Raw genomic sequence first — 27,997 nt, 5'->3', positions numbered from 1 at the left:
GGCTGTATCGAAATTTATGCTAAACCGACGGACACGGAAGTTCGAGCTCCCGCTGGCCCCGACCACCCTGCGGTCCCGGGCAAACATTTGTCGCGCGTGATAGAGTCGATTGCACGGCATTAAGACGTTAATGCGCCTAAGCCTGCCCCCGGATCCTCCCCATCTGCTGCGCAAGCAAGGATGCATTTATGGTAATCGGCGCAAGTACTTTAATTCCACGGGGCTTAGTTTCCTATTAGACGGGGCCGGTCCACGTAAGAACGAGGTAACAAGATCGGTCATTACGACGATGAAAGATGCAGGTAATAATGTCTAAGTGGCGGGACGTTGGAGCTTTTCCGATGGAGTGAACGGGGCCAGGGGAAAAAGAAAAGGAACACGGGGGGTGGTATTGTAACTTTATAGGGATCGCGACAGCTCGGATCTCCGTTGCGCATTGTACGGGTTTTTAAACTCGTTCCGCAGTTACTCGGGGGACACGTGGGGTTTCCGTGAAACTCGACGCGGCCACGTTTCACTCTTTACACACAATTTGGTATCGAAAGAGCTCCGAGCACCTTTGGACGTTTACGCGAGCGTTCCAGGCAACAGTGGGACAGTTAGAACGCCCCGGGTCTCGGGTTACGGTGGAAACGTCTGAAATATAGCGTGGCGGCCCATACCGTGGTCACGCGCGGTTTAAAGGATTGATTGAACGAAACGGGGAGGGATATTAATTCCGAAGGCGAGCCGGCGCAGCGTGCATGCATTTTTGACGAAGCAGAAACACGTAGGCGGCTCCTCGATTCGGTATCTGCTGCTGATGCCTAGACACCTGGCCATCGAGATGCAGAGGAATAAAAGTTGCTGCTCCTCTGGGTAAATGCTCCGGAAGTGGGGAACTTTCTTCGGCATTCCAATGAAGTGTTTTCGAGCTCTCTGATCAGAATGCAAAGCCTCTCGGGGAGCGTGGATTGGAGTCGATAGGGTGGCAGTTTCGAGAGCATTTCTGCGCCAGGACAAACGTGCGAATTAGGTAGTGCTTTTCTTCTTTCGCGTTGCTCCCCTCGACATTCACTTCACGTATTTGACGATGGGGACGTGGGACAAGTGTCTACGTAGAGTCTAGATTCTAGATGCTTCAATTTCGCACCGTGTATCGGAAGATTAAATCGATAGCCGTGGATGGCTTCAGATTCCTCGGGGGGGAAGCTAGTAGATACGCTTACGCAAACGAGTGGCGAGATGATGATCGCGCGCCATTAAAAATGCCCTCGGAAGCATGTGCTTGATAGTTCGCATTCCTACGTGCCCCTAATAACGTCGTCAGACTACGATCTCGTTGCATAACCGCGTTCACAGGTGAATAGGTTCGGCCGGTCGATGAAGAGCCGATTAACATAACAAGCTACCGTTTGTTCAGGTTCTAACGGAGCACGGTATTATCGGGGCCATCGTGATAAAGCGAGGGTACTTGTTCTCTCGGGGTGGAAGTATCGGTTTCCCTCTAGCTGCTAACTTAACCAAGACACAAAGCTATCGGATAAAGAACCCACCCGACGAAAATTCTAGTCTCACCTCCCCTGCCCTCGGAGAAGCTACAACCTCCAGACAGTCAATTGACTTTGAAACAGCCTCACCAATAACGGAACCACAGTACAATCTCGTGTTCTGCAGCAATGGCCCTGAAAGATCGCGTGCATCCCGCGGACCTCTGTTGATCTTTAAACACACAGCCTCGCAGCTTCATTGGAACCAACAGTCGCGTCTATGCGGAATATAAAATTAGAGATCGAAGTTATGATTAGGGTAAGTCCGGGTGAGATGGTCGTATTTTCGTTTGGAGCCTCCTATAGCCAACCTATTTGAAATAAAGCGAAAATGATGCAGAACAAAACGTCAATCATTTGTCTGCATATTCGTTAATATCAATAAACGAAAAATTATTATTTAATACACAAATTTCACAAATGAAAAAAAAGTGGCATTGCTCATCTCTCCTTTAATGTCCGAGAGAGATGGGAATACCTACCTTTCAGGCTAACGAGTTGTGGATCTTACCTAGTCATCACAGATCCTTTCTAGTTTTCGTCCACTTTTGTTTCTGCCCGCTCAAAACTTGTATGGGCTTTTGCTGTGAGTCGTCTAATCCGCATGTTGGACACAGAGTGCCAAACGCTGTACAATTTTCATGGGCCCAATAACCACGTAATTTACATCTTAGCCAGTCTTCTTTTTTTTTATAAATAATTTTCTCCGCATCCTCTGCAATTATTAATGTCAAAGGCAGACTCTTGAACGGAATCACATTTATTGCGAAATTTTATTTTCTTAGAGGACTTTTGTTGTTTTAATTATTTTTCCGCCTTTGCCCTGTCACTCATTTTTCGAGTGTTAATATGTGTTTGCGACGTTAATAATTTTCCCGGTTGTTTGACGCGATTCCGAGTAGGGAAGTTTTGAGCGGCGCAGGAACGATATCTTCCAAAACTTGGGTTGGCGTACGTTCTCCATCAATTTCAGCAGCAAGACCCGTGGTACTTGGTTGATTCAAGTGTACATTCGGTTTCAAATTAGTAAAGACCATATTAGATGGACCGGGATCATTGCTAGGACCATTCTAGGCTATACCTAAAAAACAACCTTCAAAATATCTGAAATTACATCAAATACAGCTATGCCCATCTCTCCCGGACAAAAATTGATCATCCCTCCCTTAAAGCCCTGATAAGATGATCATTCCCATTTCACTTAGACTAACAAACGGAACCCTGAATACTTTACGGTTAAAAACACTGTAAACAATACACTATCGAAAATACATCTTGAGAACTAAAAATATTCAGCATAAATAACTCAAACAAAATGACCAAAACATAGATCAAACATTTTGAAGCACTAGCTTAAATTTCACAGTGGATTTACAAACCTTTAAAAACGTTCTATTCCAACAGCTTTAACTAAGAATGTTGCTTGTCTATAACAAAATACTGTCACTGCCCATCTCTCCCGTACGACCATCTCACCCTGACTTACCCTAAATACGAATAATTTCCCTTATTTGCGCGATCTCATACCGAGCAACGTAGGTACACACTCGATTGTCGAATGCACGGACCGCAGCTTCGTTTCCCGTAGTATCTGAAACAGGGAAAAAACCGAATATGAAAAGTGTAGCCAGCGAAGCATTTCCTCTTTACTTTTGGGGTGAGTTTTTCAGAATACACCGAGGGCAGGTTCCATTTCATTAGACGCGGAACTTTCAGAGTTTGGAGGGAGCAGCATGGTATCCAGCAACGTTCCCCTGTTATGTAATTACGCCGTTATTTATTACTTACATTCTAAACAGCGCGCGGTAGCCGTCGGGGATGAGCGTCCCACAATCTACGCGAGATATTGCAACGGAGCTTGACCGGAATTAATACAAAGAGTAGGTAACACGGAGGGGTTGAAGACGAAAAAGACTCCACATCCACTCCGATATCCTACAGTTGAATAATCAAAAGTTTTGTCCGTCACGTCGGCCTACGATCCTGACGATTTCGATCATGCAGCGCTGTGTACACTGCACACGTATTTAACTTGAATTACGTCAACGACAAACACGCTCGCTACCCCTATAATCGCCGGCCGTGCCCCGGCCCGTGTATTGATTCACGCGTACAGAATCACGAAACAGAGGGGGGGAAAAAATAGGAGAGAAATGTTGCACAATGCCTGGACATCGGCGAGGATACGGGGGACTGATTTTCCACGCTTCGTACATATATCGCGCAGGTGGCTGGGCGCTCGTTTTTATATTAGCCCCGGTTCGCGATGGTGCATGGGAACGGGCCAAAATGCGGATTGAATGCATCGTACACACTTCGGCGCCAACACTTCGTGATCGCCGATTAAATCCGCTTTATCGAAGAATAATTGCGACCGAGAATATTGGCTGTGTTGGATTACGAACGGCCGCAGAGCCGACAAAATCCACCCGCCGCCCGACCTTCCGACCTATTTATTGCGTGGAAAATAGTTCCGTCCTTCATGCCGCGATGTTTCGATAATATATCTGTCTGGATGGCTACCCGAGCTCTTTTTTAATAATAAAACCGACCCGCTAAACCTTCCTTGCGTGAACAAGTACAATTTCGGTTTATTTACTGTTGGATCGTGCGCCGGAGCACTAAAAAGGACTAACAGAGAAAAGCGATTCCATGTTCTCAAATTATTTTCAAACTTCTTCCAAATTAGGTAGTTTACTATTTCGTTCGTACTCTTTATATGTCAGTGGTTGCCAACCTGAGGTCGCGAAGCGTTTTCTGGGTGGTCGTCACGGTGGTTTTTATTATTATTATTTTTTTAATATTATTAAATTAGAGTTATATACTGAAATACCTATTTTTAATGTGTTTTCTTTACCTTAATAAATTTTCTTGACCTTATATGGGCTTCGATCCTCTGTTTGTGGGTTTGTTTGATATATGTATGGTTCAAATCTGGCAACTCAAATTTAACCCACTTTCAACTATCCAATTGTCTTGAAATATTTAAAATATGTAATATTTAAAAAAAAAATTAACCCTGGAGGCAGTGAAAAAATTACCCAATCATCAATAAATATAACCCATAACCACAAATCCAAACGACTTGAAATCAGTCACTCGCGTTCTTTACGAAAACGACAAAAAGCCACTGCGTTCGGGACGCTAGTCGCATCGCGATTACCGAAAATAATCCGTCGCGTATGTACGAATAGTAAAACTGAAACTTTGCAGGCGTTCGTAGTATATCACCATCGAAATTTTAGTACAAGAAAATAATTATTTTTCAGTTTTTATTGCATTTTAATTTAGTTTTTAGTCCATTTTTAATAAAATCGTTTAACATAACAATTTCTTTTATACATCTTTTTTAATATTATAAAAGAGGATCGCGGCTAAAAAAGGTTGGGAAACACTGCTATATGTACTCCCTACGCCCGGGAGACGCTCACAGAATCTTCTATAGATCGTTCTGAATAATCAGAATGGCACCAGTAGCTCCGAATGCCAAGAAATCGCTTAGAAAATGCAATTTGATGCAACAAATTCGAAATTTAAATCCTGCTACTCAACACTGCAACCGTGTTTACCCAAAGTGCGGGCTGTGTTGAGTGGGGAGGTTGCATCGTACCACCCCACTATATTAGCCGATCACGACCGGTTTCCGGTTCGGCTCTGATAGGTTATTAAATTGAAACCCGGTAAAAATAATATTCATCGTTCCTAATTCGGTTCGGACGCGCGGCCGACGAAATTACGGTGCAGCTGCCGCGTCGTAAATACATGTAATTGTGATCACGTAAATGGTCCGCGGCCGGAAGTAATGACCGGTGCCCGGCTTTGTTAATAATCTTTCCTCAACGCCTCGCGTCTTTCTTCGCCCGTTGAAATGCTGGGGTACGCTGGACCGGCTCTTAGACATCTCTCTCTTTCCCTTCCTTCTTCTTTCGCCATCGTGAGTGCAACGAAGGCCTGTGAACGCGTGCACGTTAATTCGAGCTGATGGTTCCTCGGAGGCTACCGCATTGACTTTTGGTTACGAGTAATTAAGAAGATCTCTGTTAGATTCGGTTGAATCGAATTTCCCTTTGGCGCCTACCGCCTGTGTATTTATTCTAGCTCTTCTAGATCTCCCCTTCTCCTTCTCTTCTTACAGAAAAGCCGCGCTTCAAGCAGTACTAGCGCTCGAGCTTACCTCTATTGAACGCGCCCCAGTGGCACGTGGGCGGCCGCAATAACGCGTGCGCTTCGAATTACGTTAAATTCTATCCCGTCGAAAGGCGAATTGAAAAATGATGGACGCCCGCTCCGAGGGTGGAAATTCGGGCCGGAGGAATTTAATATCCACGAGAAGCTGCGCCCTCCTGGTACAAGCTTCCCCCGTGTACGTAATGTCGAAGGCCCCGCGTCACACGGAGCGGCGACGGTGTCGTCATCAAATTTATATTTCACCGGTTGGCAGAAGATCAGTAGCAGGTGCGATCGCGCTACTATCCCGCCCGCTGATAGTGGGAGCGGGTCTAGCCGGAGCCCAAGATACGGTAATCATTATAAATAACGTAGCCGAGCAGCGACGTCGGTGGGGCACAATGGGGGTTTTACTCGCGAGGGGGAAACGGCGGCGATAAATAACCCCCGGTAATAATAAAAAGGCCGCGCGCAATGCGGGGGTAAAGATCAGAGGAATGGAACGAATCGAGTAATACCGGGGATACGAACAATGCGTCGGGGAAAATCGAACTGCATGTCCCGCCAAGCCCGGCCGATATTAAGCGCTACAAGTCGTTCGGAAAATCGGGGACGAATCGTGCATCCGCGAAACAATGACTCATCCGGCGACTAATTGGATTTAGAAATAGGGGTTGGAATCCAACGGACGCGTAGGTGAGACGCGGCAGTTTTTAATATATCGTAGCTTGAATCGTAGATCCGAAAGGGATGTTTTTAAAAATATCGTCGTAGGGTAGACCGGGGGAGGTAGCACCACTTTGACTTTGCAATACGATTACGCGGGAACTGTTACATTTACAACGAAAACTCTTATACGGAAATGTTACTTACTTGCTTGGCATCATTGAGTCGCAACAGTTTCGCTATGTGTCAAGTAATATCCAAGTTATTAATAAAAAATGAGAAGCGTGTGAAGTGTTACAACCCTCCCTGACCCCGGGTCGATCACTGTACGCAGTCGATAGTAGCGCAAATTTAACTTTACAAAATTAAAATATTTATTGATATAAATTATAGTAATAATTGAAAGAAAGTAAAATCTGTGTGCTTGTGCTATGCTATAGGATTCCATGCAAACAGGGCAATAATATTGTCCTTCTTTGTCACCATTCGGTTCTATTGCGATACAACCTACCCCGATTGCCGATGTTACAATCGCCCCCGACCATGCTTTTGAACTTCAATTATGAATTTCGACTAACGAGACGCATAAAAGTTCTAAGTAACGATCAGTGCTGCTTTAAAGAAGGTCCAATTACAGACTAATAAATCGAAAAGGCACATACTTGCAAAGGCAGTGTTTATATTACAATTTTAAGTCAGTAAGAAAAAGTTACTTTAGGGTATCGAAAAGTTATTTCCTTCACTATCAATGTCCATTGCGTATTTGTATTCCTAGGACATAGACGTGTGTATTCCAAATGCCATTGTTCATCGTATATCCAAAATTATTATTATTATTATTTATTTATATGAACGGGAAAGCCCATAGAAATACAAAATAGGGGTAACAATAACATGAATCAGACAGTTGATAACATTAAAGCTACGGAAGACGGTTCCGTAACTGTGAACTAGTTATTATTATTCTTATTGACTCTAGTGAACAGGTAAATAGGTCACAGTTTTCTAAGAGTTCATTCGCACTGCTCATGGCTCTGTTCAGTGGGTCTACTGCCCAATGATTATACACCGGCAACCTGGAATCGAAAAGGGGCCGCCTCCGCAGGTTTCTAGTCGGCCCTACTAATTCCGGGCAGTCAGTTAAATTATTGACGATCTTGTAGAAAAATGATAAGTCTTTAGCTGTCCTACGATTCGATAAGGAGGAACGTCCTAACGAGCTCAGGATAGGACCACAGTCGCAATCGTCAAGCCTCATAGGATTACCTAAAACCCGAGCTGCAAACCGCAGGAACCTGTGTTGGGCCCTTTCCAATGATTGATTATATTTCATTATATTTGATTATATTTCCAAATTGGTATTAATTTCTATTACATGCTTTGAGATATTTAGCGCCTTACACTCCCCTCCCCCCTGTTACTATCGCCCCCGGTCTACCCTACCATGGAAGAGCTATCCGTTGTTCCATTGATTTGGAATTCTTCTCCATTAAGGATAGTGCTACGAATGGCACGTGGTCTTTTCTTAGGCAACCCGCTAATGGGAATTAGTAGGTGCCTACCTACTCCGCATTTAGCGTTTCGTTACTTCGTTATCGCTACAGCGCTGGGCGTGGATCAAGTTTACACGCGAATTTCGATCCGATCGGAATAGTCCCGAGCACCTTTCAAGCTTGTCGCTATGTTTATCCCCGATATCGAATTTACTTCAGGCAACGGTGGAGGGGGGGCGGTATTGGGTTCGTTTCCTCCGCACAAAGCGAGTCCGACGCCGAATTTAATTATTCTCTACCAAGCTAATGAACTTGCGGGAATTAATTGACTCGCTATTTAAACGGCATAGCGGGGGAGAAGGTGGAAAAAGTTGGATGGTAACTTGCAACGGAATATAATTGCTGCTCGCTCTGCATACTTACGAGTTATATCCAGAATCGAAACGGTCGACTTGACGGTAACGAGTTCGTTTTAAGTTCATCAGCGCTCCCGCTTCTAATTACATCCCCCGCGGGGTGGGGGGGGAGGGGGTGGGTAGTAATTGAATATGCATCGTCGATGTTTCCAGTTTTAATTAAGCAAATCTGATCGGCGCTCGTTCGACTCGAAACGTATTCGTCTCGTGTAATTTTAGCTTCCGAACCGCTGCAAATGCTTCCCTTCTTTCCTCCGTCTTCGCTGAACAGCCGTGAAAAGCGTTCGCGCGGACGAGCGAGTCTTCGACTTAAATCTTTTTTCATTAGAGGCCGCGGGGAAAAATCCATGCGGGCGGCGCGGAGCGCCAGCCGAAAGAGACGCGTTGGATTTATTCTGACAAAAGACCAGCCACGGATGACGAACAGCCGTCCGGGCAGCGTGTATGCACGCTCCGCTCTGTTGGTGCACCGCGGCTGCACACCTGTATTTACCTGCGCACACTCCGATCCTCTGGTATCCATCTACGCGAGAGCACACGCCTGGAAACCGAGATATTCTCCCAGCCTCTTTGCAAACTTAAAGCGGAACGCTCGAGAGAATCATATCCCCCGTTCGCTCCGCGTCTGTAATAAAATCTGGGATCCTTTTGGAATCATCCTCGCTGCAGCTTGAGTTTCGCGGGAATCAGAATTTTAGAATAATTAACCTAGCTCTCCTGAAAGGCGACACAGGGTGGTACTGCTTCGAAAGCAACGCTCCTTAGCAACCTTCCTGCTTCGTATCTTAGGCAGCGACTGGAAGAGGACGAGAAACAGGAAACGGGATCCCGAAGATCCGCGATGGATCTCGATGATTACATCGATCGAGGCTATCGGTCCCTTAGGTCTGCTGCCGATTGTCGAAATGGAAGAACGCCCTTTTTCAATTCCGTCCCTCGGCCCGAGCGGAATGACGTAGACGGGCAGCTGGCCGGGAAATACTCGTCGATTTACGTGCAAATTACAGCTCGTTGTTCTCAGCGGGGCTCGGAGAACGGGCTTTCCAATCGCGCGTACGCCCGAGAACAGCTCCGCGGCCGAAACCTCGCCCCGGAAATTGCAATGTATCCGGCCCCGAGCAACTTGGCGAACCCGCGCGTGTGCAGGCCGCGCGAAAGTAATTAAAGCTTTCGTGCTTCCGGGCCATCGCCCCGCGAATTTGTTGCGTCGCGTCAGAACGGCCACGCCACCGGCGGCTCGGTTGCGGGATAGAGGCTAGCGCGTCCGGCTCGCGGCGCCGCGGCAAGAAACTCCCTTTTGTTCCCCGGGGGAAGAGGCGGAGGCCGTGTCCCGAGGATCGAGTGGGGCTGGTAGATCGCGGAAGAACGTGGCTGCTGGGAAATGAAAAGCTGGAAAGTTTCGTAAGGGAATTCTTCGAGAGGATCGCTGTTTCATTGAATACGTGATTGTGTTTTCGAGCGGCTCGGTATGCGGTGCGTGCTTTCCCGCAGAGCGTGTATAGTTTTCGGCATTGTTGATTCAGGGGGAAGCATGTGGATTATCGCAGCCGGGATGGCTGTTCTTGCTTACATTCGCGGAGCGTTGGGTGTGCGCAGTTTTTTCGGCGGCAAAGCAGAGGCTACCGTCAAGCGATCATCCACGCGTGGAATTGAAGTGATTCGGTGCCGGGGTACGTGTGCCGAGCATTATTGGTTGTTGTTCCACGAAATATTGGATCGATGTAATTCCGCTGGGCGGGCTTGTTTAACTTCGCGGAACAATAGGTCCGCAACATTTTTTTCGTTCACCAGCGAAATAGGTCCCTTCGCGAGGCATGAATGATCGACAGCGCGAACAGTGCCAACTATCGATGAAACTTGATTTCCATATCTTGCGCGGAGGATATTCGTGGAAACTGATCCCTGCGGTTGTTAATTAAGGGAGTATTCTACCCCAAAAATTCTATTTTTTTTGTTTGATTTTCAAATATTTTAGGGTTTCGAAAATATGTCTCTAAAATATTAAGGTGAAATTCGAAACACTACCAGAGTTATAGGGGCTTAAGGCCGCAGCGTGGCCGGCAGTCGTTCCCTCGACCCTTGTATCTAAAGAGGCTATGACTGCCAGGAGAGAAGAGAGAGCTGGCCAACATGATTTTTTTGAAGTTGAGAAAGGTTTCCTCTATGGTCCTGGTATACCAGATTAGGGATAAGTTACAGAAATTAGTTGGTATCTACTGCAACTTCAGTCGTATAGGACGTACTGCATGAAAATCTTTAAACGCGTTTTTCTCGAAACAATTTTTCTCAGAAACTACTGGACCGATTGAGCTAAAATTTGACACACATTGAAAGTGAATGTGTACCTATAGCCGGAACTAGAATTATATCAATAGTTTTAATACAACTTTCCCCACACCTTGTTTTAGCTGAAGAAAAGTCGAAAAAATCAAATATAAATTTTTAAACAGCTGTGATTTCGGTAACAATGTCCGGACTTGGTTACATCTAGTTCGGGCGATAACTACACTCATACAGATTAAAAAAATCTTTGGTACTTTCGTTTCTGATGACTAGGACGGCCGCAATTCGTGCGCCCGGTGGGGCCGGTTTTTGATGATATGACCTATGCTTCGGCGTGTAACTTGTACAAATTTCAATATAACGCATTCCAAAAATTTGCGTTGATAGTTCAAACACTACTAAATATGCGTCCAAAACCCCTGCCCTGTAGGTGCGATAGGTTTTCCAGAATTAATTTTGAAATATCACCTTCAAAAACGAGTGTCTAGACTAGAATACCCCTTTAACATTTTTTATTAAAACGAGTAGAACAAGTTATTAAAATAAGCAACTACTTAATTAGAGGTTTCTTCTAATTTCTAGCTTCACGTCCAAGCAATTTTATAACAGCGTTCATTCATTACCCTTAAGTGTTAATTTATTGGTGCGTTTGCCCCGGCTACTTTCAGCAGCGGCGCAATTTTTCCGATGGCTGTATTTGTACGGGATACACGTCTCGTTTGCACAATCGTCCCGGTCTACGGTGTTTTATTTCCCCCTGATTTGTATAGCCACGATGGGAATAAAAAACATCGAAGCGACCGCGAAATATCGATTTAACGGGGTCTCGAACCCGGAGAACGTAGACGCGAAGCCAGACACGTCGGCCCACCCTCGCCCCTGGTATCGTTTAAACTGGAGAGAAGCCCCTCGCCGCTGTCTTAACTTGAATTTGGTCGCGTAGAAGAAGGCGAACAACCTCCCGGCTCGCCTTCATTTATATCACTCGTACGTGTTCCACGTGCCCGTCCGCGTCGTTCGGGGATTCGTCTGCGGGAAAATAAAATAAAGGTTGACAAATACCCTTAGCCTACTCGACATTCGAGGAGACTCTTCGCGGAGGATAGATTGGTCCCCGGATTGTTTCATGGCGACCAGAATAACGGAGCTTCTCCGACGGACCCTGAAGCGTAGAACGCGTTGCAGAATTACTTCTCCCTGGGACTGCCAGAGTCTCGTCTGCAGCGGACGGTTATATTCTTTGAATGTCTTGCTTCAGATACCGAGTTGATAAAGAGTCTTTTAAATAGTTCCAACCAGAGTGTAGAATCTGCGACGATATTTCCTCACAAAACATTTGAGGTAGAAGTAACAGATTCTTTTCTAACAAGAGTCACACGGATTTCGGCTTCGACTTTTCCAAACACGGTAATTGAATCAAGTGACCCTCGAAATCCTTTGTATCTGCTTTCTCAGTAAACCTGGGCACTCGTAGATACTTGTTCCACAGAGATCGGCGTAACGAGACGAGTAAAGCAGGGAAATTCCTCGAGAGATATATGAAAGATGAATCTTCAAAGCTGCGCTGTAACGTAGGAAGTATTATAACAAAATATTGCGCAAAGGTAGAGTCATTGAGATCCTCATAAGTTAAATTCCCCTTCGTTCGCACTTTGGACGCTCGAATTCCAACAGATTGCATTTCCAACTGTTCCCGTCGAAAGCAAGAGTAAATAGGGCCCGCGGAACCGTGTTAAATTACATGAAATTGGAGGAAAGCTGCAAGAAAGCCCGTTTTTTGCCTGCACCCAGTGTGCACCGTCAAAGGGATCTCATGGCTTCGCGGAGCTTTTAGGTACAATCTGTCTCATTAGGACCATTGGAAGACCATATTAACACCGACACACACGCCTGTAATCCCCGGGAACTGGTCCCCATGTACTTTAAAGCGCCGCCGTTTCGTTTCGATCCGAATTACCGTGGAGGAGGAAAAAATTTTCGTCGCGACCGAGCAGAGACCGCCGACCAATTATCTCTATTAACTCCGCGCTTCCTGCCTCGACGATTCCACTCGTGCTCGTTTTTTCCGTCCTCCGGGCGGAATGAATCGTCGATTTTAATACGGCGGGTCGCATTTCGAATCGCGGGACCGAGCGATAAATTTGATGTGCACCGCGTAAGGATCGGCAATAAATTACTCCACGTATAACGTCCCGATCGATAACAATGAATATTCACCGTTTAATGAAACGAGGCAAGGTATCGTTTAAAAAAAATAAAAAAACAGCGTTATTCCCACGGAACAAAAAGAGTCGACCGGGTCGTTGGCCCCGTCTGCCAGGCCTTTCAAGCCCGCAAACGTTATTTTTCAAAACCGTCGCGCGGTTTCTAAATGAAACACCGAGGGAAGAAAAGTTGTTCCATTACTCAGCATCGACCGCTCCAGTTCCAGTGACGGGAGAAAGTGACGGTGCATTTGAAGCGGAGCGAGGAAGAAACGTGTACCCGCGGAATAATCCTGGATGCGTAAAAGCTTCCCGTTCGTGGGCTGTTTCGAGTCTCGTTAGGTGTCCGCGGCGCAACGTGCAATTAAGTCCCAAAGGAAAGCGTTTATACGCCTCGTCGATCGACGTCGGTCTCCGATTCGAACGCCCACTGTCCCGCTAATTACCCGACAACCGAAGCCCCAAGGTTAAATAGAACGGCGCTTTCGACGTTTTATGATCGGCAAACCCCTGTCCCGGGTACATTAAAGCGACAGCATAAAAGGAGCGAGGCTATCAAGGGAAAATCCAGGATTCCATCTCGAGTGGATCGCGCGCGGCCTAGCGCTGACATTATATCGTCGGGAAAGGAGCTCGAAGTCCTTCGGTTGTTCTCTTCCCGCGAGTGCGATTAACAGAAAGACCGCCCGAGCTCGTGTTAGTGTAATTACCGGCCTCGAAGAAGGCATAACCGGTTAATCGATCGAATCGGCCGAGCGGCTGAAATCGCGGATGAAACAAGTGGAACGTTCGTCGGGTCCGAAAGCGATCTAATAGCGGGGCGACCTCTCGATCGATTAACAGTTTAATAGGTTGCATTCGCGGAGCCGGCGATAATTGAAAAGCGGATGAAAGGCTGCAGGTAGCGGCCAGCGGCCGCAGATTTCCGTAAAATTGATAATCGCGCGTCGTCGGCAGCGTAAATAGCGCACAATGCCGCGTCGCTGCTGGCAGGAGGTATAGGTACGTTCTGGGATTTAATCGTCAGCGGCCATTTGTCAGGGGCGGCGATCGAATGCGGGTGGGCTCTCTGCTTCCGGTACTCTTCCCTTGGAATGCGCCCTAACCTCTATCCCGGGGAGGCGGACTCGATTAGGCTACTTACAGCTCGTTTGTCAGTGCGATTGTTCCTCAACGGGAGGGTTCCCCGAGCTCTCGCCACTGGGTCTTTCAAGCTGCTCGTCGAGGGAATTAGAAACACTAACATGCCTCTAAGCGTGTGTCTCGTTAAATTTTATTAAACTACGACGGTAGCTTGTGCCTCACTGAAGATCTGTGCGAGTGTTCCACTCGTTCTTCTCATCTATTTATCTCGTGCTCGATCAGCACTCGTTGACACCTAGGTGCCGCTTCAAATCGGATTCCTTCCTATGTGGAATTGAAATTTGGTTTTGCTGCCTCCTTGTCTAACCGTCTCCTCGTTAACGCGAAGAAACTCCCCCGTCAAGCCGCTAGAGTAGAAAGCAGGGGAAACTTACGCGCTAGTTGACGTCACGGAAGCAACAGAGGACGGTTGCTGGTGCGGAGCTTTTACGCTTCGGGGATAACGAGGTGTATAACGCGTCAGTTGTTTAAGCTGACGTCAATTTCCGCGCGGCGATAAAGCCTAGACGGAGAAGACACCGCAACCGAACGATCGTAAACGAACCGAGTCTCGGCGGGGACGCGCAAGTGCGGCGGCTCCACGGGAAGAAGAAATCCCCTACCCCGAGGCGGGCAAAAATTTGCAGGACCAATGCCGAAGGAACGCAAGAAAATCGGCGACGGTTGGCCGTTGAATTTGCATTACTCGATTACTCGCCGTTCGAAGGTGGCTGCTGTTAGAACGCCTGCGTTGCTTCTTCTCCAGGCCACTTCTGTTTTTCACCAGGGAAGATGGTATGGTAATGATCGCGTTTCCCCGCGATCGTGTGCCCTCTCCACCTCCTCCGCTTTTTCCCCAGCTTCTGCCTCGCGTTGTGACCCATTAAAGCCAAGCTGTCGTTCCGAGTTCGATCAAGTAAGTACGTACGTAAAGTGTTTGCGCCGAATCGCGTGGCTCGACCTGCAACCCATTTCGCATTCATTTGCCGATTGAATTACCCGGACGATTAGCGGATTCTCCCTCTCCCCTGACCGTGATATTCAGAACAGATGGTCTGCAGAATATCACTTCTGCCCGGCGAATCAAAGCAATCGATGACGTCGCTGGAGGAACGGTTTTCATCGGAATCTTTCACCGCGGATGCCTAAATCCGCGGTTGATCAGCGTCCACTGAGCCGACTCGCTGAGAAAGGATTCACGAGCGGAAGCCTCCGCGTTCCCTGGCTTCGGTGCATTGTGCATTTACTCGGTGCGTGCTGGCGTTTGTCGCGGATACGCAATATCCCAGCCGTCACGTTCGAAACGTTACCGCGGGCGAGATAAACTAGCACAATGCATTCGACGGCGCGCGGAGACGATTGTTCCAGGTTGCTCGGGGATTGGAAGGAGGTCAGGCTGTTCCGTTTAATTATCCAGCCAGGCAGTCGCGCGTCGGTGGAAATACAGAAAATATTCGCCGTCTGCCGGGGCCTTCAGACGCGACAGCCGGATCGAAGTGTCGCCGGCAAAGCGCCGGGGAAAATGAAAATAGGAACGCGCCACTCGATAACGCGTCTACCCGATGTGCTGGAAAGTTTGCGCGTTAGAACGTGAGCGACGTCCGCGATGTAATCCCCCGCATGATGGCAACTTCTAACGCGTCGATGCCAATCCCGTTAATGCCGGGACGCGCGACACAAGCGTAATGGGAAAAGTTCCATGCTTATTCTCGCGATTCTCGCTCGTCCTGCGATCGATTTTTGTGGCAGAGACTTGACCGAGCTAGCGTATTATCCAGTGGCGGGCCCACATCCAGTGATCAATCAGTGAAGCGTCAAACGCTGGGTCGTCTCTATCGTATTCCTGACTTCATCAACGTAACAGCATCGCCCATGCCGCACGCACCAGGATGTAGAATCGATCCTCGTGCAGATCAAAGCACAGCGGCGCACGTCGGCTGCAGCACGAAGCACCTGCCAACCGCGTGAAATCGATATCGAGTCCCATTAAACTGACCCAGCGATCTGAAAGGTCACGTGGCGCGCAGACCGCAGCCAGGTAGCAAGCGTGGGAACAGGTCAGAAGTGGATCGCGGAGCGGTTACGTTGTCATCCTTGAGAGGCTCTCCTCGCGTTCCTCTACTCGACTCTACCGAGAAGCAGGCGTACTTGCGTTTATTTCGGTGCGCCCTTGAAACGATAATCACGAGCCCCAGCGCCAGCCAGCGCGCCCGCGTACCTACATACACACGCGCGATCTCCACCAAGAGAGAGTGTCTGATAAAAAGCAGCCTCGCGCTCGCCTCTCTGCTGCAGGATACAAAAGGAGCCGGCGTCGCGGCGCAGCGAATTCATAAAGAGCATTTATGCTCCGCGGAAATCCGAGGCGGCATATGGGCGAGAAAGTTAGTCAAACGGCAGCGCAGACAGTTGGCGGAATAATGGCTTTTCCGAGCGGGCAAGCGGGACGAGCCCGCCGCAACCACGCCGAGATAAAAGGACCTCTCGCGGCTGCCGCGTTAATAAAAACGCACGCGTGCGATTATTAAACGCGGCCAACGATTTCTTTAGCGAAGAGGAGAAGAATGAGCAGCCGCGATCCACGAGGACCGACGGCGTCTCCCGTTCTCGCGGCCTTTCTTGCGGCCGTCTCGAGCCGCGGGTGCTTCTTTAACGGCGCTATTCTTGGACGGAGGAGCAACAGGAAATAGGTCGCTGCGCTCTCGAGGAAGATCCTTTCGAGACAACGAAAGCGCCACGCTTTTGTGGGACCTTAACGCCAGTTCTCAGCTGAACGGGTGGTTCTCTCTGTGTCTGCCTATTCTCCCGTGAAACGGCCGGAGCTTCTGCTACCAGACTGTCGCGTCGAATATCGAAAGCGTCGCCGCGCTAATCCGACAGCGTCACCGTGTCCACCGAGAGCAAGATATACAGGCGCTCACCTGTTAATCCGATTTACCTTGAATCATGAGCGCGGCTCGCGAAAAAGCGACAATATCGACGGGGGATGCCTCGCATACCGAGATATCAGCGTTATCCGGTTCACGCTCGCGAGATCGCGGCCCCAGAAAAAAGTCGGTCGCAACAACGATGGATGACACCGCTCGTCGTTGGAACTGGAAAAATTAATTCCGCCGTCCTTCGTGCCCTTCCCGCTACCACGGTCGTTCCGCAAACGAATGCGATCGCTCGTATTGTCTGGCTAAAATACCGACGGCGATTCCGGCTTGCGTCGTTTTCACGCGTTTTCATTCGTTTTCATCCGTTCTCAGCGAGGCGACCTGGGCGACTCTTCGTCCCGAATTTTCGCGATTTCTCTCGCGATCTCTTCTGTCTTTCGTCCACCTCTCACTGAGAAGGTTTCCTTGTTCCGTAAGTCAAGATGAGGAGAGTTTCAGTCATTTTTCCCTCTTTTTAACCACGCTGACCAAGGCGGGCCAGTCTGACTTCGCTGCGGCATTCTTCCGCTCCTGGTCAAAGGTCCTCCCGTGACGTTTGTTGCTCCATGCGATTTTACCTCGCAGCCAGCAGTTCGGTGCTTTACCTTCCGCTGGACCAGAGGACATCGTTGATGCACCGTAACCGGTTGCACGTTTTTGCTCCTTTTCTACGCCGTGACGCGGAAATTTATTTAACGGCCCTATGTCCCGCGAGACTGGTTCCGAGACTGTTAATTTTTCAATCTCACCGCGACAAAGCCTCGCGGCAGAACCTGATCGATGTTGCCTGAATAACATAGCCGAAGCTTCAACCGAGGTAGCTAAGAGTAGTAAAACTTAGGAACACTCCGCGTTGCTTCCAATTAAGAGACATAACGCGACTCGCGATCGTCGAAGCTAGCATTACGTCGCAGCGCTTCGAAACACGCTGCCAGGTGTGGATAACGTCCGAGCAAGGTTGTCTGGGAAGGTTAGCCCAAGGTTAACCGCGAAGACTCGCCTTGGCAGCGGCGAAACGCGAATGTTCCTTGGCGCCAACCTGGCGCACCGACCAGCGTCTCTTGCTCCACTCGCGCGCGTTCCTCCGGTCGCATTACGCGCCGGCACGGTGTTATCGGCGCGGAAACTGCGGCGAACCTGAAAATACACCGTCGTTCATACGGTCTTTTATTGGCAACGACTCTGCGCGCCGCGCGGACGGGTTCGTTTCCTCCTCGGCTTCCTCTTGGAGGGTAGCGAATCGCCGCGGGTGTTTAGCTCGTTACCAAGCCTAAAAATCGACTAGCAGCGCACAGTGGAGCGCGACGCTGTTTGTCGTAATAACCGCGCCTATAATCTCGGCGATTTTACGCGCGGCGTAAGAAACACCGTCGAGGAAGGAGCGGGGAAAACGCTTCGCGATAATTAGCCAGTTTGTCTTGAGAGCGCTTTTTCCGCGACGGTGCCGAGCACACGGTCAGCGGCTCCGATTCCCCGGCTGGAGATAGGCGAGCGCTCGAGACGCGAGGCTAGTTAGAGGTAGGAGAACACCTGTTAAAGAAACGAACGAGACGGCGGCGTCTTTCGAACTGCGCTCGGCGTTGCCCGCGAGCTGTTAAGTCCGCGCTTCTGCAACCGTGGAATTGCTTCTGGACGGGCTGGAATTATCAGATGCCCAGGCATTCGTGGCGAGCGAGTGGTCTTGAAATTTGTTACAGGGATTCCATTGGAATGAGAAAAGCAGGGGTTTGACCCGATTCCTTTTTACTCCCTTTGTTTCGGAGGATGGACGAACCCTTGGATTATGCTAGAAATTGTAAGAGTGGGATTAGTTGCCTAAAAATGTATTCTACTTTATTCCACGGTGTCTTAAACTCTGGAAGGAATAAATTGAACCACCTTCATCCGCAACATCATCCCTCGCGCGTAATTTACTGTTCACTCGTTGGACAGCCCCCCGTGGAGTGGCGCAGGACACGCGAGTCCACTTGCCTTGTTTGGATTCGAAATCGGACGCATTGCACGGCTTTCCCGCCGATCGATGCGTCGATACCACATCCAGGAAGCTTCATCGTCGGCGAACACACATCGATCCGGTAGATCGACGCAAGCGATCGGTTGGGAACGATGGCGAAGGGACTCGAGATTGGAGAGTTCGAGTGCCGGTCGAGAGGGTAGTCGTGGGCGCTCGAAGATAGGCAAAATCGCGGCGCCCGTTATCGGGTCCAGTGTTTCGTGCTGTTATCAGACTCCGCCACTGAAACTGTCACGTTCGAAATGATCGTTGGACCGAGCTGGATGCAGCGGCTGCAACGAGCCCCCTCGCAAATAGCGCTGCACTTTGGTCGAGCCTGCCGGGATCGAAATTTAGAGCTCACGCGAGCCTATCATCGGTTAATCTCTCGCGGAACGAAACGTCGTAGATTTCGTGTCCCCCTGCAGGCACGTGCATTTGTCACGTCTCTTCTCTCTGTAAAACGAGCGGCTCGGTAACAAATGAAAACGCTGGGAGAGATTAAAGCGGAGTTAATAACGTGGATGACGAGTCGAGCCGCGAAAGATTGTTGGCGGGCAATTAAACGCGATCGCGTATCGATGCCGCGCAGCAGATTTACTTTTCGCGGGGCTTAATAGCCGCGGATATCGTTCGTTCGGATATCGACGTTATTTTCTGCGCGTTTAACAATTTTCGTTCCCCGATGCGTTTCCGATTGATATCAATTATCCGCCGGGCATCGAATTTGTAAATTTCATTGGTCCTGGTCCGCGCGCACGAAGAATTATCGCCCTGCGACATTCGCGCGGTACCTAGGTATATTGATATCCCACAAAATTAACTTTTTACAAAAAGCTACAGAAAAGAGCGTCAAGTATATAATCCCATCGAAAAGAATCCCATTTAAAAACATTGTCGTGGATTAATGTTATATTAATGTTCTATATTTAACTTTACAAAATAATGATATACAATAATTGCGCCAATTATCACAATGGCTATTTATACAAAGGAAAAATCTGAATGGTACAATGAAAAAATGTATTAAATAATATTAAGCAGATATATTTTTATACAAATAAATATTTTAATACGAATAAATATTTTATTCAAAATACTTGGCGCTGCGAAACCGAAGAAATGCTAATGGTTTTAGTATTAATAATTTACAATAACTCCCTTGCAATCTAAAATGCATAATATACATATACATACGAGAAACGCAGATTTATTCTACATATATTTAATATTTAATTCTAATATCATACGTAGCATATGCACACGCACACATACACACATTCACGAACGCACGCAAAGGAAAGAGAGAAAAAGATTAATGCAATTTAAACATATTTATTCAGTTTAGCAACACCAATTCGGACCGCAGCGCCAAGTATTTTTAATAAAATATTTATTTGTATAAAAATATATCTGCTTAATATTATTTAATACATTTCTTAATAGTACCATTGAGATTTTTCCTTTCTATAAATAGCCATTGTGATAATTGGCGCAATTGTTGTATATCAGTATTTTTGTAAAGTTAAATATAAAACATTAATATAATATTAATTTACGACAATGTTTTAAAATGGGATTCTTTTCGATGGGATTATATATTTCGCGCTCTTTTCTGAAACTTTTTGTAAAAAGGTAATTTTGTGGGGATTTCACACATTTTGTAGCGTTTACTGATATTAATTTAGGACAATTTTTTAAATGGGATATAACCTGCGAAGTGTCCAATGAGGTAAGTTGTCCAAATTTGAAATGTCACGAGTTTTTACAATACATATAAGACTGAATTATTGTCTCAATTAACAAGTCGCTAAATTTTTTTAATAGATTTCTTATGTAAAGTCGTAGACTTGGAAGTTGTCCGGAGTAGGTTCGACAGAGAAGCATCTTCTTGCGCATAAGTTTCTGGAAATTTGTACCATGCATGTACAAAATAATATATTGTAGTAACAAATTGCATTGTATTTAAATTGCCAGATATTTGTATACCAGCAATTTAGAGTTTTTATGTAAAGCTTATATTATAGAAATGAAGGGGACGCACAGGCTGGCTTGTAGGTTGTCCGGAGAAGATTAGATAGATAGATAGACAGAGCATCTTGTTTCGCACAAGTTTCTAAAAATTTGTCAAATAAGGTAAATCGACAAAAATTGTCGAAAGACATAGCATTAAGAATTATTAAGAAAATAGATATATATATATATTTATGGCGAACTGCTTGCAATGTAGAGCAAATCACATTAGTGAAGAAAGTACGCTGAAAACACATCTCCCTTGATGCTATTCAATCTTTTGTGAAAGACATTCGTAATACTTTAATAAAATCCACAGTAGTTGTCAAGGGAGATGTGTTTTCAGCGTACTTTTTTCACTAATGTGACTTGCTCTACATTGCCGTGTCTCTTGAAAACGAAACGAGACCGCATCGAGGTATCTATGAGACTAGAGTAGGGGTAAGATTAAATGGTCTGTGTTAGGTTTCCATCGCGGGTTAAGCAGTTTTTCATTCAAGTCTCAACGATCTTAGTTATGATACCTATTTATTATGCCTGATGTTCCAAACAGTAAGATATTAGTAACTGATGAATTCGTACCGATGCAATTTCTGCTCCTCTTATTTCCTTATTTAGAGAAACGTAATAACATTGACGTAAGTCATGATGATAGCTCGGAGCGGTTCTCCCTGCACAGGTCCCCTACAGAGAGAGAGCCCCTTATACCCTTGGCTGTCAATAGCCCTTCCTTAACCCCTTCGGGTAAACCGTCTACTCATCATGCTCGATCGAGCGGAAGCCAGTGGCTGTCGTCAAGGATAACCCGGATTTAGCTCTACAAGCTCCCACTTCATCCAGCTTTTCCGAATCGATCGGACCGGTTAACGGTTAAGGGAAGAGAGCTCGCTCGGACTGACTCGTATTTCTCTTCTATGCTTTCAGACGGTGGTCGGACGAGGGCAACGGGAACGGGAAGCGCTAGGTACGGTGTTCCCTCGTCTTGCCGGGGAAACGACGGCTTCACCTCGCAAAAACCGCCGACGATGAGCTAGCGACACGATGCGGAGGATGAAGCAGCGCGTGCTGCTCGCCTGGCCATGGTTGTGGCTGTGGCTGTTCGCGGCCACAGCGGGTTCCCCGTCTTCCGACACTTTGGCTTCGACCACGTTCACCTCGTCAGCCAGCAGCTCGGTCACCAAACCGTTCTCACCCACGTCGCCAACGTCCGCGTCCACTTCGCTCGCCGAAGACTTCCCCTTTCTGCCTAATCAGGAGTTCCGTTTCACCCAGCAGCTGTACAATGTGTCCATCCCGGAGAACTCTATCGGGAAGACGTACGTGGTGCCTGAGGAGAGGATGGGCATAAAGCTCGCGTCCCCGGGCGACGACAATATCGACATCCGGTTCCGTATAACGAGCGGGGACCGCGACAAGTTCTTCAAAGCGGAGGAGCGCACCGTCGGTGATTTCTGTTTCCTTCTGATTCGGACTCGAACCGGGAACGTGGACGTGTTGAACCGCGAACGAAAGGATCGCTACGTGCTGGAAGTGCGCGCCACCGCGGGCAAGACCGACGGCAAGCACAGGGCGGCCGTCCTCGAGGCGGACACGACCGTAGTCGTCACCATCCTGGACACCAACGATCTGAACCCGCTCTTCTATCCGACGGAGTACGAGACAACTATAACAGAAGACACGCCTCTGCATCGCAGCATACTCAGGGTAATAGCCGAGGACGCCGATCTTGGCAGGAACGGCGAGATTTATTACAGCTTCGCCGAGGAGACCGAACAGTTCGCCGTTCACCCGGTCAGTGGGGTAATAACGCTCACCAGGCCGCTCAGGTAGGTCCAAGTAATAGAATTCTCGTGTTTCGTCTGACGATCACCGCGGCAGAGAAGGCTCCTGCCTCCGGGACCTGACGCTAAACGTTTACGACGAACTGCAGATCTTCGCGTAGATCCCCAAGCAATTTGTCGGAGCCTCGTGCCGCCCTTTTTTCAGTCTTTATCTTGATGCATAGCGAGACGCGGTACGGCCTGTTAACGCTCCAATAGCTCGACTAACGATCCCTCCGATTTTTCCGCGCGTTTGACAGACGTGCGGAGTTTTTGCTCGCTTTGAGATCGTATTCTCTAGATTAGCATACTTTCTAGAGCTGCCAGAGTCGCGCATGGAAGGAAGTAGCTTCGAAAATAAAGAATTAATCTAGCATCGTGTCTTCCTTGAATCGCGAATTCTAATATCGATGAAAACCGAGTGTGTTGAACTTTCCTGCAGGTATTCGGAACGAGCGCTCCACGAGCTGGTGGTACTAGCCAAGGACCGCGGCGCCTTGTTCCGCAGCGGGGGCGGCAGCAGAGCCAGCACGGCAAAAGTGACGATCAGAGTGCGACAGGTGAACTTGCACGCACCTGAAATCTACGTGCATCGTCTACCAGACATAGTCGAGCATTCTAACGCTGACATCTACGCGATCGTGCGGGTGGTCGACAACGACATGGGTGTCCACGGGCAGATCGCGAGCCTTGAAATCGTGGGCGGGGACCCAGCTGGTCACTTCAGAGTGCGACCAGCCGGTAGTCCGCAGTCTGACGAGTACAACATCGAGGTGCTACACCTGCTGGACCGGGAGACGGCGGTGCAGGGGTACAACTTGACGTTGCGCGCGATGGATCGCGGCGTACCGCAGCGTTTCAGCTACAAATTCGTGCCCGTCCACCTGGCCGACCTGAACGACAACGCGCCAGTGTTCAGCCGGGAAATCTACGAGGTGAAAGTCCCCGAGACGGCTCCCGTCAACACGCCGGTGATCAGGCTGAAAGTGACGGACGCGGACGAAGGGAGGAACGCGCTGATGTTCCTGGAGATCGTGGGCGGCAACGAAGGCGGAGAGTTCCACGTGAACGCTGAGACAGGCATGCTGTACACCGCCGTGAACCTGGACGCCGAGAAGAAAGCGTTCTACACGCTGACGGTGTCTGCCGTCGATCAAGGGAACGCGGGCACCAGGAAGCAGTCCTCGGCCAAGGTGAAGATCAACGTGGTCGACACGAACGACAACGATCCGACGTTCGAGCAGTCCAAGATGGAGGTGTGGATCGACGAGAACGAGCCGGCTGGCACCTCGGTGGTGAAGATCGTCGCGAAAGACCGTGACTCCGGCGAGAACGCTTACATATCCTACAGCATCGACAACATCAAGAAGGTGCCGTTCGAGATCGACCACTTCTCCGGGATCGTCAGGACCAAGCAGGTGCTCGACTACGAGACCATGAAGAGGGAGTACCTGCTGCACGTGCGGGTCAGCGACTGGGGCCTGCCTTACCGGCGACAAGCGGAGATGCAGCTGCACGTGAAAGTGAGGGACGTGAACGATAACAGGCCGCAGTTCGAAAGGATCGATTGCACCGGCCACGTGCCGAGGTACGTGCCCATCGGCTCGGAAGTCATCACGGTGTCAGCCATTGATTTCGACGCCGGCAACATCATCAGCTACCGCATAGTTTCCGGTAACGAGGACGGTTGCTTCGCCCTCGACTCCGCGAGCGGTGTCCTGTCAGTCACTTGCGATCTCTCCGACGTCAAGGTGACCGAGAGGATAGTGAACGTCACGGCAACCGACGGCACTCACTTCGCGGATGTGAACGCCGTGCATATGCACCTGGTGAACGCTAGGAGGAACCTGGGCTCCCAGGGTAGGCTCGTGTCCGAACAGAGCGGAGCCTTCGAGTGCCGCGACACGGGGGTCGCCCGTCGGCTCACGGAGGCTATCGCGGCCGCGGAGAAGAACAACGTGCCGTCGAAGGACGACGAGGTCGCCCTGACGCCCAGTAGGTACGGCGAGAACATGCACACTCCAGAGTTCATCGATTTTCCCAGCGAGATCAAGGTGAACGAATCCGCGAAGGTCGGGACGACGCTGGTGAAGATACGGGCCAGAGACAGGGACTTGGACTACAACGGGAAACTGGTGTTCTGTATATCGAGCGGTGACCGCGACTCCGTGTTCGGCGTGGATCCCGACACCGGCGATCTGAACGTGATAGGCTACCTGGACCGCGAAAGGGAGAGCGAGTATTTCTTGAACATCAGCGTGTACGACCTGGGCAGGCCTCAGAAGTCCGCCTCGAAGATGCTGCCAGTCACCGTGCTGGACGTGAACGACAATGCGCCGCGATTCGAGAAGTCCCTGGCGAGCTTCAGGATCTCGGAGACCGCTTTGAACGGCACTAACGTGTGGCGGGCGAACGCCACCGACGCTGATCTCGGGGAGAACGCGCACGTCACTTACTCCCTGGTGACCGAGACCAACGATTTCCGGGTGGATCCCGTGACAGGTGTGCTGAGCGTGTTCGGGAGGTTGGACAGGGAGCGGCAGGAGATCTACGAGCTGAGAATACGAGCCCAAGATAACGGCGGTAAAGGTACGGATATGCCGTCGTTGTACTCGGACGCTTTGGTCCGCGTGACGGTGGACGACGTGAACGACAACGCGCCGACCTTCGCGTTATCCAGCTACACTGTGAAGATACGGGAGGACGTACCGATTTGGACGGTCGTGGCGGTTGTGGATGCCACTGATCCCGACGAAGGCGCGGGCGGCGATATCCAGTACTTCCTGCCCGACGCCATGGAGAGCGAGGGCTTCTTCAAAGTCGATAACGTGTCCGGGACCATCAGGACTACTCAGAACTTGGACTTCGAGGAGCGCCAGGTGCACACGTTGACGATAGTGGCCAAGGACAGGGGGGAGCCGTCCCTGTCCTCCGAAACGATGGTCATAATCGAAGTGGTCGACGTAAACGAGAATCTACAAACGCCGGTTTTCGATGACTTCGTCGTGTCCGCGAGTGTGTTTGAGAACCAACCAGTTGGTACTTTGGTGACGACAGTTCGAGCAAAGGACGCGGGCCCTCCCGGTGGCGACTCCAGGATTGGATACACTATTCGAGGCGGCGATGGAATCGGTATCTTCTCCATCGACAACGAAGGTGAGTCTTTCGATCGTTCTATTCCTATCAGCTTTCCGGGTTGGTTGACTCGCAGTCCAAGCCGAGGGCGAACTGTCAGATATTCTTGTGCCCTAGAAGGCATCTATAAATGTGATTGTATTATTGCGCTGGATTCTGTTGACGCATCTCCAAGATTCCATCAGGTCGACATGTTCTCGTTTCAACTCGTCTTCGTCGCGATCAACGTCATTTTGAAAAAGCGGATCGCGGCATTAACGTCAATCCATTTTTCCGAAAGGCTTCGAATCTCGACACGCTTGGGTCTGGTGCATCTATCGAGCGATCTTAGCGCGTGGGGTTTCCAGGTTCGTGCTTTGTCTGCTTCAATGAACTAACCGGGAATAGAGGCCCGCGTACCTCGCCATTCTATGAAATATTGTTAATGAGGAGCTTGAATTTTGAACCGGGCTGCACTCAATGAGTGCACGGATGCGAACGTTTATTTAAATCTGACAAGCATCGTGAGGTGCGTTAACATCCAGCTTTTCTGCCCACGCGATTTGCATATTACCCAGAGGAAGCTTTGCCGGCTGGTTTTTCTCGTGGGTCTGTTATTTAAATCCGTTTCTTCCAGACCCTAAAATTTCACGCGTGATCCTCCGGGTGTATGAATCCCGCTCGGACGATCGATAATCCAAAGCGTTCGCTCTACGAACTGGGGCAACTGAAGTCTACGAATATTGCTATCATTTTTTAAACGGAAAGGTGATCGAGTCACTAGAAACCATTTTATTGTCGATGATTCAGTTGAAGGGAATTGTGTGGCTTGGCGGGGGAAAAGGGCGCGTCGACCAAAGCTTTCGCTATTTCCGCGGAAGCCTCCCTTTCGAGCTCGGCCAGAAGGCGAATCGACCGTAACAATAACTTTAAAAATCGCTCGTGCCAGCGGCAACAGCTCCAATTTCCAGAGCCGCGTCTCTTTTCCGCTTTGGTTGCTCGTCCCTTTCGTTGCTTTCTGGCCGTTGCTATTGATCGATCAAAGGAAACACGAGGGGGGGGGGGGGGAAAGCGAAATACGCGCAGCGCGCACGAGACTTTTTTTCATCCAACAGCCTGGGCCGATGGTGCGGTGGCACCGGTCCAAAACGAAGTTACAACGTCGCGGCCCATTAAATACCGATGCAACGGGTTTAATTGAATTATGGTACTCGCGAGGGGTCCCTTTTTTCGAGTCCACCGCGGCGCATTAAATTTCTCCCGCGGTCTCCTTTCACCGCGAAAACGACTCGAGAAATCGCTCGTCATCCCGTTTAATAGTTAACCCAGGAACGTGCGCCGCATCGTTTGGGCCGATTAAGCGCAGCACGAGCTGCCATTTCCTGGAGCCGGCCCCGGCGATACAGACACTCGGAATACAGTTATTTCTTCGGCATGCGAAGCGAAAAGTACCCGTCGATTATCTTATCCGAAGCCGCGAGAGGCTTGAAAACGAAAGACAAAGCACCCGGTCCGATGCAACTTCCATCTCCGAGGAGGCTAATCCAAGACTCCTCCCCGATCCCCCTTATTTTTAATTTCCATCTTAAACGAGCTAGTTCCCCGAGCGATCTCGCAGAGAGCCCAACGCCAGTCGTGATTACTCGAACGCGACCAGTCGAGGATATCTCCTGGAATCTCGCGCGCGTCGACTCGCCTCGCCGCGCCTCGTCGTCCTTCGTCCCGACTGCGGCTTAATTAATATAAACGCGATGCTAATGACGCGGCGCGGCGATGAATATCGCTCCAGCGGGGACCGGCCTTTTTCTTACTTTCTCCCTCCCTTTTTCTCTCCGGCGATCTATTTACTAATGACCAGTAATCCTCGGCGGAACGAGGGAGAAACGGCGTCCCGGCGGGTACGCGGCCATAAATCGCGACGACTGACGTTTCGACTCCACTCGAGCCATTTCGCGCCGATGAAACGGGAGGGGGTTGACAAATAAAAATAAAAAAAAAACAAACTCGTAGCCGGCATCGTGCACGCTTCAGTCACGATCGACGAGTTTCCATCGTTCACCGGAACAGAACGCGGTCGTATGCGCCGTGCTCGTTGCACCCCTGGTGCACGGTTATGCGCGCCGTGTACACTACTTATGTAGCTGCCGCGAGCTGTATTGGGCGGCGGTGGGTGGGCAAGGTTCGTGCGCGCTGGCCGAATGTGTGCCGCCCCAGCGCGGGGGTTATATCGATCTTCCGTCGAGCAAAAATAATACATTG

The 27,997-nt window shown here is 49.2% G+C and overlaps 1 protein-coding gene across 4 annotated transcripts in view; it reads left to right on the top strand.

Annotated features, from left to right (window-relative positions):
- Positions 1-27,997, top strand: part of Kug (FAT atypical cadherin kugelei) — a 508,387-nt gene that overhangs the window by 101,319 nt on the left and 379,071 nt on the right. For all 4 annotated transcript variants that reach the window (XM_076808466.1, XM_076808465.1, XM_076808464.1 and 1 more), the window contains exons 2-3: positions 21,729-22,630; positions 23,067-25,780. In XM_076808466.1, the coding sequence (XP_076664581.1) occupies positions 21,846-22,630; positions 23,067-25,780 (3,499 nt within the window). In that variant the 5' untranslated portion in view covers positions 21,729-21,845. The remainder of the gene's footprint in view (positions 1-21,728; positions 22,631-23,066; positions 25,781-27,997) is intronic.

This window comes from Andrena cerasifolii, chromosome 3 (genome assembly GCF_050908995.1).
Source record: "Andrena cerasifolii isolate SP2316 chromosome 3, iyAndCera1_principal, whole genome shotgun sequence".
In the NCBI taxonomy this organism is placed as follows: domain Eukaryota; kingdom Metazoa; phylum Arthropoda; class Insecta; order Hymenoptera; family Andrenidae; genus Andrena; species Andrena cerasifolii.
This window is presented reverse-complemented; position numbering and strand designations above follow the sequence as displayed.